The following is an 18,918-nucleotide window of genomic DNA, read 5'->3' as shown; positions in this document are numbered from 1 at the left end:
TGTTCATTCCAGGTTTGAGTAGGACAAGATTTTTTCATACACGCAAAAAATCAGATTCTTACTGCTGTCAGCAGTGTTTTCCTCTAATTTCATTTTTTACCTCAACACAAACATCTGTGTTTTTTTCTCACTGACACTGTTTTACTGCTGGCTTTTTGCTACTCTACATAATTTGGGGTAACAGCACTTTGTCATTGGTTGAAGGAAAGGGTAGGGGTGCCTTTATTGTTGCAGATAATCGTTGTCATCTAGAAATATGGTTTTGAAACAAGATCATGATTTTATTATGGTTAATAGTGCAGCCCCCAAGATCTTGATGATTCTATATTGTTAAAATTGTGAGTTGTATTGAAGTGGCAGTACTGTAAACCACAGAACAGCAAGTTGTAACTCAAGCATACATTGTCCAATCTGCTCCAAATTCCATTCGTTTAAAAAGAGTCCCTACCTGAAGTCAATTACATGCCAATATTCAGTCACCTGTCTGTGGCCAGTGCCACCTACCGGGACAGAAAGTACGCCTCATGTCACAATTATCATTTCATGTGCATGACAATTTCAATGTCTGGTCTACATGTTATCCATAACAACAAAATGCATGTTAAGTGCATGCGCTCTGGTGACAACTAGTGGACACAGGAATTGATGAGCAAGAAATTACATCTTACTCATTTGCTCAGTGTCAGGTCTATAAGGAAACCACTGGACTGGACGCTTACCTGCACAGCTGCTGTAACACTGTTTGAGCGTTGAAACCGACGATATCTAACAACCAGAAGAAAACAAACAGTAAATACAACAACACAACACAACATTTTGAAAAACATCCCAAAAAACAAGAATATACTAGATTTAATTATTTATTTGTCACTTGCACATATTTCTCATCAATGTTAATAATAATTTCCAATAATCTTGTAACCATTGATATTACCACTGGCACTAGGCTGTTGTTGTCCACTCTACACCTTATAGATTTGAGCATTTTAGTATCCCTGGAAGCTGTGTTGTTGGAGGCAATTACTGGTATGGTCTCCAAATTGGAAATTTGTATGTCATACATTTTTGTCTGGTGTCACAGCCTGGCTCAAGACTGTTGACAAGAAGTGAAATGGACGAGGTGGTAGCTCAATCAAAAAGAGGATTTAACTAAGAATAAGTACAGGGTTCAAAATAACACAAAAAGTCTTAAGGACATACGCAAACGCACACAGAGTCAACACAGAAGGAAAATGCTACATGTGTGCCTCACCCCCTATCATCTTCCACTTGTATTCCCACAGAGGTGAACTTAGATGGGTCCTCTGGATCTGCAATCTCTTCTGGTCCATCCACCTAGAGGGGAAAGGCAGGATAAATTCGAAATAGTCAAGACAAATAATACAAATTTAAGCATAGTATTAAACGTCATAGGCTCTATAATGTGAATACTAACAACAGCCCATTATTCTATCATTGCATTTCTCATCCACTTCTGTCTCAAGAATACCTGGATGCCTATGGAGAGACATTTGCCCTTCCTGAGTGCTTCTTTCCTGTATTCATTCCGCTGCTCTTCAAGAAAAGCCCCCCTGCTTAGAACTGAGGAGGTGGGGGGGCTGACTGTCATGCTGCTGTTACTCACATGCTGACTGGCTGGTCCGTGGACCTACACATTAATATTAAGGACAGAAATTTCAGTACACTGTGAATACAAGAGTCAGAAAACAAATAAAAATGTACTTGTACAAATAATGGCTTCCCATTATTGGGAAGTAAGGTTGGTTAAGCAAATGTTGCTTTGTACATTACCAATATACTTTAAAAAAAACTAACCTGTGCATTAGCAGCTTCTATTGCAGCTGTCAAGGCCTTCATGCTGTCAATACTTTCTGTTGAATTACTGAGCCCTGATTGGATGGTCATGTCACCTCTGGGTGCCTCCTCTTCCATGTATGCATCCTGGTTGGTTTTAGAAAACATGGAATATTGCTTTCAAAGACAGTTGTTAAAATGACCATTAATATCCGAGAGATGAAAAGTTGATCCTTCAAGTATTATGTTTTAACTATAGGCCTAGCCAGACCATAAGCACTGGCATCCAACTAAACTGGAATCTAATGTATGTGAAGTACCTAGGACATCCCAAAATATTTAACAAATGAATATGCCTTAAATGTTGAGCCATTAAGTCAGAAAATACAAGAGGATATTGAGAGATGGAATTTAATTCTAATGCTAAACTTTGATTTGAAAATTGAATCAGTTAAAGTGAGTATATTTCCTAGAGTACTATGCTTATTTCAGATCCTTCTAATTGAAATAACAGATCAACAATTCAATAAATGGGACAAATTAATATCACAGCACATTTGGCGAGGGAGAAAACCAAGACCAAGATTTCATCACTTAAATTGGCAAAAAATAAGGTAGGACTCCAATGATTAAAGGATTATTACACATCTGCTCAATTGAGAATATTGATTTGTTGGTGCAACCCTAATTATAAAGGACAATGGAAAGAAAATGAGGAGAACGTATCTGGGGTTGAACCAATTCAGGCGAGGTTAGGCGATAAAAGATTAATCAAAAACTTAATGGATATAGATAAGTGGAACAATTTATCCCTAAAAATGTGACTGAAATTTATCACCGAGAATGGTTGGCTCAAAGATGGTGCTCCTTGGATCTCGAGTTGGATGAAACTTATAAGAGATGGACTAAGTGAGGATAAGTTAAACGATCTGACTTTTGCACAGCTAATAACTGTATGCTAAACTCAGAGTTAAAATGTAGGACAGAAGTACAAGCAAAGAAGTGTTGATGACACAAACTCAGTAATGTTTGCTGCCATGAGCCATAAGGTACTGGTTGAAGCAACCGTAAACCTGGTATTTTCCAGCATATCAGTGCAGGTACCTGTAGGTTTTATTATTTGTGTAGCACATTTTCATTTAGAGAGGTGGACTCAGTGGGCCTCAGTCACCAATATCTTTTCATGTTTTTTTCTTAAATTTGCTCTTGAACTGATAGTTCACCGAAAAATGAAAATTCACTCATTATCTACTCACCACTATGCCGATGGAGGGGTGGGGGAAGTGTTTGAGTCCGCAAAACACTTTGGGAGTGTTGCAGCCAAATACAGTGTTACAGTGTTGCAGCCAAATCCAATACAGTTGAAGAAACTGGTGATACATTTTTCAGACGTAATAAAACACAGAAAAAAAACACAACATGCCTCCATACTGCTACTGTGGCATCAGCCAAGTGTCTGGAAACACAACATTCAAATTCCACTCCAAACGGCATCATTTACACATTGTTTTAAGCCTAAAAGTCCACTACTGGAAGCAGCGATGTTAGCGGAAGTAGCGATGCTAACTCGCACACCACGCGTGACCTTGGGAAAGGAGGACTTTTAGAGACTTGGATGACACCACACGAGCAGTATGGGGGCATTTTCTGTTTTTTTTTTTCTGTTGTTTTTTATACGTTTAAAGAATGGATCACAATTTACTTCAATTGATTTGATTTGGCTGCAATGCTGTTCACCCCTGGAACACCAAAAGTGTTTTGTGTACTCAAACACTTCACCCACCCCTCCATCCGCATAGTGGTGAGTTTGCGACATAGACAGATAAACATTGTGGTTCACAGCAGAATAAACAGAGAATTTTTTTTTATTTATATGATGCTGATGTCTATGTAAACAGGTCGTGCTAAAAAGATACAGAAGTGACCGTCTAGGTTGGCATTAACTGTTATATCATATATTATAAGTCAAGGGTGTGTCTTTATTTATGTGTGGGATCTGTAACGTGCTGTAAAAATTGAATTTGCCAGAGATGACAATGCAGTCAGTCAGCTTCTTGACAGCAGCTCAGCAAATTCATCTGTAAATAATGTTTTGAGCTCGGTGATAGACTGTGAGTAGCAAGGTAGGAGATACAGATTTAACAACAATAGCTCAAAAGTTGAGAAATAACCAAGGGAAACACTTAAAACGTGTATAGGGTCAGCATAGAGAGCAGCAAATGTATTGCCACATATTAACCAGGATCTCACATTGGACCAGGAAACCTGTCTGTCACAACAGTCTGAATGGGTAGACTGGCAGCTGACGCAGTAAATGACAGGATGGGACAGTTGGGGAGATCTGTCAATGGGCAATCCTGAATGGTGGCAGCATCGAGGAAGAGTGAGGCGTGTGTGTGGGTGGCATTCGGTCAATCATGTGGACAGGATTGCTATGTGTGGTGCAGTTTAGCTGTTAACATGCATCTACACAGAATATTTGGATGAATGCCACCTCTTTTATGTCTGAAAAACTACGGAGGGAATCTCGCCTCACTACAACGTGTGTTCTTCCACATGTGCTGCATGTTAATAAACCCTCAGGATCAAGTTTCACCCTTACCTTTCCTATACAGTTTAATATTTCACAGACGGATGTTCTGATGCTCTGTAACTACACAGGGGCAGATTAACATTAGAGTCTCTGTACCTGTGCAGACTCTGTGCTGCTCTGGGCTGTGATGGAGATGTAAGGCTTGGAGGCTGTGGAGCAGGTGGAGGTTCGGGGTGGCACTGGTGGAGGGGTTTTCTTATATGTGGTAATGCAAGATGAAACTGCAAAAGAAGCAGAAAAAGTAGGGAAAAAAGACATGTTAGATTTCTGCTCAGAACCAGTTAAACAAACAAGGTTTCCATGTTCACAGTTCCACTACATTAAATTAGAAAGGGTTACATTAAAGTTTAAACATTTATTCCACATACAATTTATTGGAGGTGAGTCAGCTTCATATAGAACATAATACAATATATGACAAACTGCAGTGGGCAGTCGAAGTGATCTGTAAAAGCAGGCTATTGTATGGCAGTGAAGGTGCAGAGCTCAGATCACTGTCTCTGTATGCTAATAACGTAGGCAGTCCTAACACCACTTTGAACCAGGATTGGTCAGCTGGCCAAACCAGACAGAAGCAAACAATTCCAATGAAATCAGACACAAACTAGCTTGCTACACTTGTTATTTGGGAGAAGACCGACAAGATACATTTGTTTTTACTAGTTTTTATGTTAGAAATTGCAATTGTTATTTTTATTGTTAGTGTTTTCTCTCACCGTCCGCTTGTCTCCTCTGCTTGATTCACACATAGTAGCAGTGGTTGTTTGTATGTTGTCTATTTTGATTTTTGTAAAAGTACTAAAATTTAAAAAATAAATAAATAAAAAACACTTTTGTCTCCATAATGCTAAGATGGTTACAGCCAAAATAGGACCTAAAGAAAGCTTATTATTATGAAGTCCGGTGGTTGATTATAATTTGCTGTGATTCTGTGCAATCCAAGTCACTGGTCTTCTACTGGGAACACTGACAATACAGTTTCTGTGGTAAATGCCCTTATAAGGCTCATTTCGTAACAAAAGCATGGTGGCACTTACTGCAATGTGCTCATTTTTCACTCAATGCAATTCAATTACATCAACATTACCTCATGATAAAGACACTGGACGGACAAAGCTGTTTCAAAAGTGCTAGTTTAAATTTGGAAGATACTTTAATTAGAACTCTGTGCCAGCAACAGCCAGTGTTTCTACAAATTTGGCAGAAACATTCACTTGGACTTAATGATGAACTGATTAGAATTTGTTGGCCAAAGGTCAAATGTCTAGGTCACAGTGAACTCCCACAACAAATTTTGGCCTATTGAACGTGACATCTTTACATTGGCATGAGAGAATTTCTTTTTCTTTTTCAACTGGAATCAAAGTCCATCAAATAGATTTTGATGTCTGGAAGTTAAAGGTCAAGGTCGTGGTGACCTCAGGTTCCTCTGGATGAGACGTATTAGGACTGCCCGTAGGGAATTTCATTACATCAGGCACAATTCACTTGGATCATGGATGACCTGATTAGAATTTGGTGGCCAAAGGGCAAGGTCAATGTGGCCTCACAAAACATGCTTTTGGCCTCTTTAATATGATACCTCATGAATTTCTTCAACATTTAATTAGTTACCAATTGGACTAAAAGATTAGCTGACAAGGTTTCAGTGGTCAAAGGTCACGGTGACCTTATATGAAAAAAATGTATGTTGACAGAAACTGGTTTGCGGACGCATACAACTGCAGTGTGGTATTTCTTTTGTTGAAATGTTATAATTTGTGCTTTCAATCAATACTTCAAGACTTGGGGAATATGAGGATAATCCTGAGTGAGGTAGGTTTTCACCCTGTAAATTCAAATATGCGGCGAGGAGAGTATTTTTCCTCCTCCATGTCTCTGCTGTATGAATCTTCCACAGTGCTGAGCCTGCAGACTAACATCAGCAGAATATTCATGATGCTTATGGACAGGGTCAGAGCAGCGCATCGCTTGGCTTCTGATTTATCAGCAGAAAGCTAAAGGTTCTATGGGGGCACTTTTGAAAGGGCACTCGTTAGCCTCTTGACTCTTGGAAGTCAGCTTGTTTGACTGACGTTATATACTGAGAAACTGCATGGCTGTTTGAGGGTCTGTAAAAGAATATGCTTTGATTTTAAAGGTGATCTTTACCATTTTCCAGGAGCTTCAAGAGTGAGTCTGATGTCATTGATGCATTTGTTTAGCTCTTAAAGCCTTAGTCATAATGACATACACATTCATACAGATGCGTTCATATAGTGTTTCTCTATCGAATATCCTATTGACAACACAGCTGGCAGTGTGTGAATGGGGTTGTACTTCAGTGTCTTGCTCAAAGGCATATAGATAGGAGGAGCAGGGATGGAACCTTCTGATTAGTGGATGTTCTACCTCCTGAGCCACTGCCACCCTAAGTAAGAAAATATTGGTGAGTTAGCCTAAAGAATGTGTGGAATACAAAGGACAATATTCCTGGTTCTGCCTCATCAATTTTGATCTTTAAAAAACAACAATAAAAAACACTACCCATTATGAGTCTGACATTAGGCCTCATGCAATAATTTTTTCTTATCTCTGTCTTAAACTTCTCTCTCTATATGAAATACATCACATTACATATCATTTAGCTGATGCTTTTATCCAAAGCGACTTACAATAAGTGCATTCAACAAACCCAGAACAGCAAGATATCAAGTAAGTACAATTAGCCAAAAAAGCCAAACTACAAGTGCTACATGTCAGTGCAATATATATGATGGTTATTAGACATCATCTTCTTAACCAAAGTGTAGAGATGTGTCTTTAGTCTGCGGTGGAAGATGTGTAGACTTTCTGCTGTCCTGATGTCAATGGGGAGCTCGTTCCACCATTTAGGAGCCAGGACAGCAAACAGTCGTGATTTTGTTGAGTAGTTAGCTCGCAGTGAGGGAGCAGCAAGCCGATTGGCCGATGCAGAGCGGGGTGGAAGGGCAGCATCAGGGCGGAAATTATATCACACAAAGACTTTCTAAAGCTAAGTTAGCGTTGACTAATATGTGAGAAGGTCATTTGACAGAGAATATTACAGCCTACAGCAGGAAATGTGTGATGCAATGGACGATGATACCAATATGTCAATTACACATATGAGTTTGCTAAACAGGTCAGTGGTCTGATCAGCCAGTGGTATCAAATACTACACAAGGGAAAGGTCAATAAACAAAGATACAAAATTATATAAATCTGCTGTCCAGTAAGCCGACGATTGTCCATATGAGTAATTTACTTTGCTTATTCCATCTGTATGTAGTTCTCCTTATCTACTCACTTTCTCCCGATACAGCTTTCACTGAATGCATAACTGCCTTCCATGTGTCGTTTAACGTAGTATTTTATGTTCACTGACAGTGATATATAAGAAATATAGCAACTTTATTTACGGTTTGAGTGAGTGCGGCGCCGTCTTTACATTTTCGTTCAATCATTCCTGGCTTCTTAAATGTTCTTTTCAGTTTCGCTGATCTCCGTTGTGCACATAGTACTGCAGTCGCATGCCCTCTAATTGTCATTGGCTGGGCCTATACTATTATTATTATTACAATCAATAAACAACACTTTTTAAGTTGTTCCATTTACTTTTTCCACATTAGTGAAAAGGAATTGTGGAAGGAAGTGTTTTGTTCTTGTTTTGAATAATTATTATAACAAGGTTTTAAGTTAACAACCCTTTAGAAATCGCTCCAATTAGATTTTCCTCTATAGTTTTTATATAGTAGCTTTTCAAAAATTCAGTCATTCAAATACAAAATTGTTTGGCAATAAGCTTTATTATTTTGAACGGCAGTTATGTACTGAACACTGGCTCATCTTAATTTTTATACAATCATTTTCTTGAGATTTTTTACTTTGGTACTGGTTTTCCATCAAGTCAACAGCTTCTGAAACACTTGCCTATCAAGGCTTGCCTCAGACTCTTCGGTGTCCTGCAAAGCAAATGAAAAGACAAGTTAGCATGTTTGAGATAATGAACTGGATGACTACGGCACACTTTTTACAGTGTCATTCCATTCAGTTGATCAATTGAGCCATTATTTATTTTATTTCAACCCTTATACAAACACACACAAGAACACATACACACCCAATTACTGAAATGGTCTAAATATAGATTGCATCAATAAACACACTAATTGTAAAATAACCCATGCTTTAATTTTTTTTGTCAATCAATTTAAATGACACGTTATACAGTATGACCAAACTGGCCCACTTGAAAAAAATTGACTTACTCCAGGTTAGTCCAGGAAAGTATCGAGCTGAGATGTTGGGACAAATGCCAGATACGGCAAAACAAAAGGCATTTCTGTGATGGATGAATGGCAAAAAAGTACTGTAAAGCACTTTGAGTGGTCATCAAGACTAGAAAAGCCAATAAGTTTACTGTATAAAACAGATTCTAGTTTGCTTTCTAGGAAAATTAGGGATAACTACAACTTGGGTCATATTTTTGCAGTTTTGTCCATCATTCCTAATAGTTATCACAACATGTTCTATGATAAATAATAAGATCTGAAAACCCTGTAATATAAATAAACCAAGGTTGGTCAAGACACTAATTTGGAGGAGAAAACTAAGGCAAACAGTATTATTTAATTCAATTTTTTTTATTTAAAATGAATATTATTTATAATTTTATTTGCTTTGACATACATTTAGCATAGTAATGTGCCAGTTTCTTGGGTGGATTATAGCTAGGATTTCCGTTGGCGTCACTTTCAGTTTTATACCGTCATCAAAACAGAGGTGTAGTTAATATGGCTATCCCAAGTTGTAATAGACTAGAAATGTCCCTTTAATGGTATAACTAAGAAAAACATTAAAGTTTCTTCGAATTTTCTTACTTTCTAGTTATTACTCGTTTTTAATTAACCTTCAGTTTGTCTCAACATCTAGATAGGCAGCAGTGCAGTAAATTACACTGTGCCTAGTGTGGATTAAATTTTCTGTCAAGATGTTGAACTGCTTAAAGCAAAATCCTGTCTATTTCTCTGCGTACTACTTAAATGAATATAATCTTAATGAGCGGCTGTAAACAATTATTATTTCAAGTATACATTTTTTTAAATTATCATACCTCAAGAAGCATGTCCTTAATCTGCCTGATTCTCCTGTAGCTCCTCCCCTTGATGGGTCTACATCCATCAGTTTGAGAATGCAATGATAAAGTTTGGCCATGAAGGTAGATTCAAGGCTTACAGTGGTTCTTCTTTTAAATTCTTAATTTATCTGTAGACCACACGAACAGGAGAATTAAATCTTGCGAGCATATCTACTGCATTAATTCATACTACAACACATTAATTAAAGAGGAACAATATCAAATTTGTGTGAACTCTGACAAAAGGGGGTAAAAAAGGTTAGGGAATCGAAATGACACACTGTTAGTGAATGGTACTTCATTCCATCTATAGTCACTCTACATAGAGTCTTCAGCAGTTGTACAAGTCTTCATGATAGGTGAAATGTCTTCAAGAAACTCAAGCAAGTTCAGTTGCCTTCTGAACTTCTGAAGATACCATGACCTGGATGAATCTTCACAGACATTCACCATAGAGGTTACTTGGAACCAAAGACCACCAGTCAATAAGACATGATCAAAACTTAAAGAAATTCCCAGTCCTGGGCCAGTCTTTGGCCATTCAATAGGCCAACATTTTTTTTTATTGAGGCCACCTTGAACTTGACCTTTGACCACCGAAATCAAATCAGTGAATCAGTGAGTCCCAGTGAGCATGTGTTTGAGCGGTCACAGTGACCTTTGACCACCCAATTCTAATCAGGTCATCCATCAGTCAAAGTGAATTGTGCCAGATGTAATATAATTCCCTATGGGCAGTCCTGATATTTCACATTCACAGGAACGTGAGGTCACTGTAACCTTGAGCTTTGACCCCCAGGCATCAAAATCTATCAAAATTGTACCCAATTTGAAGACATTACCTCAAGCTAATCTTAAGATATCACACTCACAAATGACCTTTGACCACCAAACTCTATTCAGGTCATCCTTGGGTCTAAATGAAAGTTTGTGCCACATTTTATGACAACGTTCCAGAGATATCATTCCCAAAATGCAAAAAGTGTGATTTGTGAAGTCACTGTGATCTTGACCTTTGACCAAGAAATCCAACCAGATCATCCTTGAGTCCAAGTGAATATTTGTACAAAAAGTGACGAAATTTGCTCAAGGCATTCTTGTTCACCAGAATGGCAAGGACAGATGGACGGACCGGCCGAAAACATAATGCCTCCGGCTACAGGCTGTCACCAGCATGAAGGCATAAAAAGCATATTTGAAAGGCTATTAGAGCATAGTATGTAAAGATAAATCTGGTATATCTTCTTGTGATTACGTGTAAAGTTGATAGGCCTTCGCACAGCAACTCATGGCAGAATTAGAGAGAGCTAGTGGTAAAGAGGCAGTGGTGGACAAAGTACACAACTTTATTACTTGAGTGAAAGTATAGATACTCCTGTTAAAATATGAATCCAACACAAATGAAAGTTGCTCAGTCAAATTTTTACTAAAGTAAGTACTGGAGTACTTGCTTTTAAAAATAATTTTAAAAAAAATTCTTAAAACATTGTTGTATTTTCACAATGCATGAGTGCAGTCTAGAATACATGGGTCTACATTCTGCTACGTTATGTTTATTTAGAAAACATTGTTTCAATTTTTAAAGTCACATGGTACAGATGTTGAGATGTTGCAGCTCCAAAATACACAATAATAGGAACAACCAAAAATACCTAATGACCAGGGTAAAAGCAAGGCTTTAAACAGTTAGGAAACATTCCAACAGAAACTTAACTCAATCACTCGGCCGGCGGGTAATCGTGGGTAAGTAGTCATGGTAGATAACTGTTTGGCTCTGGAAAGAGACATGTTGCCCACTAACCAGAAGGTCAGTAGTTCGATCCCTTGCTCCTGCAGTCTGCATTTCGAAAGGTCCTTCAGCAAAATATTAAACCCCCATTTGCCCCTGACGACTGTGTAGTGTATGAATGGTGTGAGATAGAAAAAGCGCTGTTTGAATGGGTGAATGTGACTTCTACTGTAAAAGCTTGTTGAGGTATCAATGAGACTGGAAAAGAGCTTTGTAATTACAGTCCATTAAAGATTTACAAAGCAGGGGTTTTACAAGGTTTGCAAAGCAGACATCAGAGACCCACATCCTGCATCCTCTGTGCAGGAAATGTAGGCACCAAAAACAGGTAAAGCACCAGGCCATCAGACTTCTCTCCTCTAGATAACTGTTTTTTTTGTCTGTACAGTTTATTCTTGTCACTTTGGTATCACTAGGATCCTCAAATCTATATTGTTTTATAGTATTGTATTTTACTTTTTATTTACATCAATCTCTTTTACTCTGTTTTAATTGAATTTGAATTATTGCTCTAATTGCACTGCTGCGCTGACCTGTCCTTTGTTGTCCAACACTTTTCATTGTACTGTTGACCCTGTGTTGAAACTGACCAGCTCTTGATATGGTTAAATATTTGAGTAACCACATCCCACCTCATATGATTGGTAAGGTCTGGCTATTCTGATGCTTTTTCACTAATTCATATAGCATATGTAGATACATGTCATAAATTAAAGGGGACATATTTTGGTTTTTCAAAGCCCAAAGTCTGTGGCAAAGGGAACTCCTCTCCTGGGCAGAAAACACTGCTCCTGAAGCTCCTGAAATGCCTCTTCTATAGTCTGGCTGATACTTCTGCACCATGCCACACATTTGCAAAATACATGCCTAGCAGCTAGTCTGGCAATCCACCTTGATGTCACCCATTGGTTTGTAAACTGCTATTTTGAAGTCTCAACTTTGGATATTGACCAACAGCATCTTGGGTTTTTGGTGCCAGAAAATACCAAATTCATACAGAGGGAAAAGCTGAAGAGGAGTGAGGGGTGAAATCGAGGGTAAATTTGTAAATGTTAATGAGTCACTACTTTTGTAGGCGAATTCTGTTGCCTAGATACAAGCACATATCTGTTGTTCTGTTTTTTTCTGACAGGGAAAAACTATTTTCTGACAGTAAATCAGTTCATTGAGCATTCTGTCAAAATTCCAGGTACATTTTTGGAAATTAGTTACTTGATTTATTGTCTGATTACGTCCCAACCTTCCATTAACTGGCTGAGAAAAATGTGGTACTTGGCTAAACTTAGTTGCAAACCCCTGTTTTATTTCTTTACCCAGTCTTTGGACTTTACTCTTGGGGTGTACAGACTGCTGCACAAAGCACTGTAAGATTTATATTAACTACAATTTCCTATTAAGGTTTCTAACGTCAGACATTTTACTGTAATTACCTCAGCTAAGGTAATTTTTTAACCTGTGTTTGTATGTTTCTTAATTACCAGGATATTGCAAAAACTGATTATCATAGACCTATAGTAAACCTTCCCTTTGTTTCGAGAATCCTTGAAAAAGCTGATTGTTTGAAGACTTTTAATCAGGATTTAGAATCCATCACAGCACAGAAACAGCACTATTAAAAGTTACTAATGACCTTTTCATGGCCTCAGATAATGGACGTGTCTCTATACTCGTCCTTTTGGATCTTGGTTCAGCATTGGACAATATAGATCATAGGATTCTGTTACAGAGACTGGAAAAATATGTAGGGATTAAAAGATCAGCACTAGACTTTAAGTCATATTTATCAGATAGATTCCAATTTGTATATACTTCCTTTAGGCAACATCATCAGAAAGCACCACGTACACTTCCATTGTTACTGGGACGACACCCAGCTGTACATATCTATGAACACTGAGTAATCTAATCACTTAGTTCAACTTCAGGAATGTCTCAAGAACATCAAGGCCTGGATGACACAAAACTTATTATTTCTAAATTCAGACAAAACTGAGGTCATTGTAATTGGCCCTAAACATCTTAGAGAAACACTGTCAGACCAGATAGTCACCTTGGATGGTATTTGTTCTGCCCCCAGATACAAAAGGTAAATTCGGGCAAAATAGACAAAGAACATAGCCTTAAATAGTCAGTTGGATTTAGTTGTCATATTTGGCCATTGTATTGTACTGTCTTGTTACGTACCAAAGTGGTGCAGCTAATTCAGTAACTGTACCACCCAGAAAGCTTTTGTTGTTAGCCTTCCAGATCTGTGGTGGAAACGAAGTCTACCTCTCCAAACGTGGCCTCAAAATTAGATTCCATTTTCGCAGACGTCCCATTGCTCGGCAGACGTCTTTCTTTGTGGAAGAGTAACTTTGCCCTTCATGGGTATTTTCTCTATAATTCATTGAAATGAGGCTCAGTCAACTGGAAATAGGCAATATCTCCTCGACGATATACCCAGCGAAGAGTTTTCTCAGATCTTGTCCACTTAACGCCTCTCCGCCACCATGTCCAGCTCTGAAATCCAGCTTCTGTTGCTTGGCCGGTGTGCATGTATCAATGTTTCACATTGCTGTGCTGCCATTGGAGATGTTTCAATAATGTTTCTTTGACTGACACAAACTCAAAATAATAATAATACTTCCAGCTGTTGAAAGTGTGCCTCTCTCCTTCTCCCTCATCCTGCATGCTTGATATAGCTCTTTGGGTAGCAACCGACTACTGTTTTGGTAATTTTAACCCCCGAGCCGCCTGCGCTCAGTGGTCAAATACCACGGCCTCGCCGGCATTTACATTCAAACTCCCTCAAAGATATCTTACCAACTCCCACCAGGTCTCTTCTCCTCCGTCTACACGAGCCAAGACATAGCTGCGGGGGGTCGGCACCAACGGTCTCCTTGTCATACACAGCCTCCTCGCTCAGTTACCATGCATCAACCATGGTGTCATGGGCCATCCTCTTCATTCCAGCTGTATCCTCATCCTCAAACGAGCTCAACATCAGAGCCCGAACCGCAGCCGGCCTCCAGAGGTTCCTTCCACCGCAACAACAATAAAGCAAGGCTTTTTCATCTATATTCAACTTCTATCAACACTCCTACAACAGCATCCAGTGCTTCCGGGTTACTCGTCTGGTCCAGCCCACGCTTGCCATGTCACGCATTACGTCACCGCACCTCCTCCACAGCTACGCATCATCAGCTCCCCCTCGTAGGGAACAGGTCATATTGGTGTTTCAAAACTCTGTTTCTGAGTTTTCTCACGTAATATCAGCTTTCTTTTCTTTCCTTTCCTTTCCTTCCTCTACTCTTCCTCCACCCGCTTTCAGCAGTAGGGCTTCTGCTCCCCCCTCTTTTCTTCTCCCGCCAGCACCACAGCACCATCCAGCACATCAAATGGCCTCATCACAGGCTAATCTTCATGTGTCAATTGCCATGGCAGCACCACCCATCCGGCCAGCTTCATCACTCAGCCCTCTCCTGTCTTTGCCGTATTATGTCACCAGATCCTATCCGGTAACCAAGTAGATCTAGCACAGCTACTTCATCCGTCCATCATAGACACTAGACAGCCTAGGGAAATGCAGACCAATCTCGGTTCTGTGAAGCTCTGTCATCCAGTCCCCTCTAGATGTAGGGACTTAAAGGGAAAGTTCACAGAAAAATGAAAATTCACCCATTACCTATCACCACTATGCTGATAGAGGGGTGAGTAAAGTGTTTGAGTCCACAACACACTTTAGGAGTCTCAGGGGTAAACAGTGTTTTAGCCCAGGTGACCTCTTCTTGCCCACTACCAGAAGTGACAATGCCAGCAGACGTAGCCACACATTGGTATGCCTGAGGGTAAGTGAATGCACCACAGAGGACGCTATTAGAGGACATTTAGGCTCAAAACTAAAAACAAGGTGTAAATGATGCCGTATCGAGGCATATGGAGGCATGTTATGTTTTTTCTGTTGTTTTACTACATCTGAAGAAGAGGTCACAATTGACTTCAATTGTATTGGATTCGGCTGCAACGCTGTTTACCCCTGAAACTCCAGAAGTGATTTTTGGACTCAAACACTTCACCCACCCCTCCATTGACATAGTGGTAGATAGATAATGAGGAACTTTCATTTATCGGTGAACTATCCCTTTAACTCCAGCTGAATTATCACTTTACCTGAGGCACCTGCTCAGCTTTTCCCAGTAGTATATCTGAGTTAGACGATAATCTTTTTATCGTGCTAGACATGGCCTTACGTTTTGTGGGTACAGGCTTCTATAGATAACATGTTCACCACCAGTCAGCTGGCCAGATAAAGCAGTTCAACCAGGGAAAATACTGGGGTACTGTAAATTTTGAGCTTATTGCAGCATCTTTGCAGCTCGCACATCGCTCTCCTGCGAGCTATGCTGAGCATCTTCCCAACCAGCCACAGCTTGCACAGTCACTGCTCCCCCACCTCGATCACACACTTCAGCCCAATCCCATTTCACCCCTTGGCCCTACCCCTTAGTTTTGCGCATTCACGTGTAGGGGTGGGCTGTCCCAATACCTGTTGTTCGTTATTATGCTAGCGATCTTTTTTTGCATGATAATCCCCTATTTTGGCATCGACTACTGATGACGTGTCGGGTTTGCGCGACGACTACTGATGATGTAACGGCTTCTTGAAGGGCTGTCCCAATTCGTATGGGAAGATTTCAACCACTACCCCTTGTGACTCTGTTTCAAGGGGCAAGATAACCCTAAAAAACAACAGGTAGGGGTAAGAGTTGGGCCAAGGGGTGAAATGAGATTGGGTCTTCTTCATCCCGTGCACCCCCGTTTTCAACTACTCGCCACCCGCTGCACTCCCACCTCCCATCATTCCTAGACCTGTCAACATAAGTCCCTCTGTTAATATCCCTGTGCCAAGGTTCTCGATAAATGTGTCACACCAATCCTCTACCAGGGGGGCAGGATGGTGTGCAATAACTTCAACAACCCGGGCTGCACACACTCCAACTTCCGCCTGCATGTGTGCCCCTTCTTCGAAGTCACCCATGCCTGTAACACCTGCCCCCACAATCCAATAACATCAGCAGACAGACTAAAAACAGCCCCTCAGCACACCCGTTAAGATAAATGTCCTTGCCACAGTTTTATAAAATCATCCAGACAGATAGTTTGTGCACTTTCTCATCAAAGGCTTACACACGGTTTCCATCCTGGTACAGAAATCCTTCCCGACACTTCTCACTCCTGCCACAACCTTCAGTCTGCTCTCACTGAACCTCATACTGTCAACACCTTATTGGCTAAAGAGGTCAAAGATGGATTCATAATAGGCCCAATCAACAGTCATCCTTTTCCAGAGTTCCGCATCCGTCCAATAGGTGTGGCCAAACGAAAATACTCCGGAAAAAAAGAGTCTAATACCAGACTTGTCTTCCCCACAAGGCTCACACATTCCAAGCATTAACAGTCTCATTGCCAGTCCTGATTTCCGCACATTTCCGGTGTTCATGGGAAAGGTGCATTATATTTTTACATCTGCCTCACTTTCAGCTGCAGAAGCAGCCCCAAAATATTTGATTCACTTTCATAAAACCGGATTCTCACCAAGTATTACAGACTCCCATACATACTCCATCTCTCGACGATTTCCTCGTTGTCACCCCACCATACTCACCTCCTCACTCTGGGTTCTCCACTCTTACAAAAGCTTTCTCTGAACTCAGCTTTCCTTCCTCTTTCCAAAGAGAAAACCTCAGGTCTTAGCACCTCCATAGAGTTTTTGTGCATCACCCTGGACTCAGAATTCTTCCAGGCATCTCTGCCTTCTAAAAAAACACAACACAACACTCTGCTTCCATCAAACTATCTTCTGGCGGACATATGCACCAAACAGCAACGTTTGGCCATCTCAATTACGCCATCCGCATAATTCCACAAGGGAAATCTTTCCTCTCCAACCTGTTGACCAAAGCTGCAGCCGTCCCCTCTCTCCATGATAGAGCTGTCCCAGACGATGCATGCAAGCACTCTCTGAGCCTACTTTACTGGCCAGAATTGTGTCAAGGCATTTCACGACACATAAGGTGGGAGGGAGGGAGGTCCTTACTGACAGCTTACAAAAATCATTTGCATTCGTGTAAGTTCAGCTTTGACTTTACCTTGCATCGCGACCGGGATGTGGTGAGCTGGCCAGATCACAGGCTGTATGCTGGGTTCCACCTTCATGGAATATGTAACTGGGAGTTCACCAAGCTCATTGTTGAATAGGTCTCTGTATTAAGTGAGAACTATTTGCTGTGGTATTCTGATGGACATCTAGACTCATTTAGACAATTCCCATGTTCACACAAGCAAGAAATCCTTGCAGTGTCAGCACCTCATTGTCTACCATGAAGAAGAGTAATTGGTGGTACTGTTTCTTTTAAAACCATGACAGTGTAACTGTTCCATTTTTTTCAATCCTGGTGCCATAATAAGCAACAAGGTTTGTGGCTTTCTTTGGCATTGACATTTTCTCACAATTAGTCACTTGTTCTGTCTGTGCCATCACTTTGCATTTTGCATTATTCTCCTCCTCTTCATTCTGCTCTTTAGTTTGGGACTCGACACAGTCAACACAATTTTAATTTCAACACCGTTCACATAAAATGTTTCATCTTCACATGTTGTGGGCTGTTCCATGGTCACTTCATGTCTGTATATCCTTCTGTGTAAATTACTTTGGCTTTTTGAAATTATGGCATTGTTGTCTGTAAACTGGACACTGTTTCCACAGTTATTGCAGTGTGTGATGGTCTGAGAGAACGATTGGGATGTTTACTCCTGCTTTCTCCATGAAACTGGCTTTACTGCATCAACGCTGGTGGCTTCTGTTAGCTTCTTTCTACTTTCTTCCGTCAGCTCGTGAATGCAGCTGATTGAAATGGTTAACTCGCTATCTCTGAGATTTTCTTGAAGAGTTCCTGGTAGTGCCACACACTATATGATCACAGATTAGCTTTAACTTTTAGCTCTGATTCTCAAATTACTGATAAATTACTCGATACTCTCCCCTTGTTTCAGATTTCTTGAATGAAACTCCAACTGTCTTTCCATTGTTTTGTAGTTTTGTGAATTTCAGACTTCACTAAACTTCCTCTTCAGGCAGTCAGGATCTTCCCTGGGTAATTACAGCTCTGTCTGTCCCGGGTCAGCACACTTTAGCTGCATAGAAGAAAGACACTCTTGCTTGATGGCTGTCCAGCAAGGTTGAGGAGAATAAAATGTCTTTGCAGGCTTACCGGAGAAAGCTGCAGTGATAAAAAATAATGTACTCCCACTCGAAAAATATGCCAATTGTCTGCGACATTTCCATCAATACAACAGGGTGGGGTCTGCGAAATCCATCTGCCATTACTTCCAGCTAGCATATCCCCGCTACCCGCTAATACAGTCCAGGAAAAAAACAGCAACACATTGACCGATGACTCCAAGTGAGGAGTTCATACTGACAGCATGGAGAATTCCGTCCGTGTGTATGTGAATGAGCTGACTGAACAACAAACATGCTGATTGGCTGGCCATAAATAGAACTACAAGTACGGTGGCTCACAAACAGAACAACATTTGGCCAAATGATCTATAGTCTGTCTT

At 40.2% G+C, this 18,918-nt stretch overlaps 1 protein-coding gene across 6 annotated transcripts in view; it reads right to left on the bottom strand.

The window, feature by feature from the left end:
• Positions 1-18,918, bottom strand: part of LOC117777754 (disks large-associated protein 1-like) — a 107,006-nt gene that overhangs the window by 25,726 nt on the left and 62,362 nt on the right. For all 6 annotated transcript variants that reach the window (XM_034612671.1, XM_034612673.1, XM_034612674.1 and 3 more), the window contains 5 exons: positions 4,484-4,608; positions 1,816-1,941; positions 1,490-1,648; positions 1,253-1,335; positions 720-765 (listed from right to left, as the gene is read on the bottom strand). In XM_034612671.1, the coding sequence (XP_034468562.1) occupies positions 720-765; positions 1,253-1,335; positions 1,490-1,648; positions 1,816-1,941; positions 4,484-4,608 (539 nt within the window). The remainder of the gene's footprint in view (positions 1-719; positions 766-1,252; positions 1,336-1,489; positions 1,649-1,815; positions 1,942-4,483; positions 4,609-18,918) is intronic.

Source organism: Hippoglossus hippoglossus, chromosome 17 (genome assembly GCF_009819705.1).
Source record: "Hippoglossus hippoglossus isolate fHipHip1 chromosome 17, fHipHip1.pri, whole genome shotgun sequence".
Classification (NCBI taxonomy): Eukaryota; Metazoa; Chordata; class Actinopteri; order Pleuronectiformes; family Pleuronectidae; genus Hippoglossus; species Hippoglossus hippoglossus.
The sequence above is the reverse complement of the archived record's forward strand: the minus strand, read 5'-3'. Positions and strand labels throughout refer to the sequence as shown.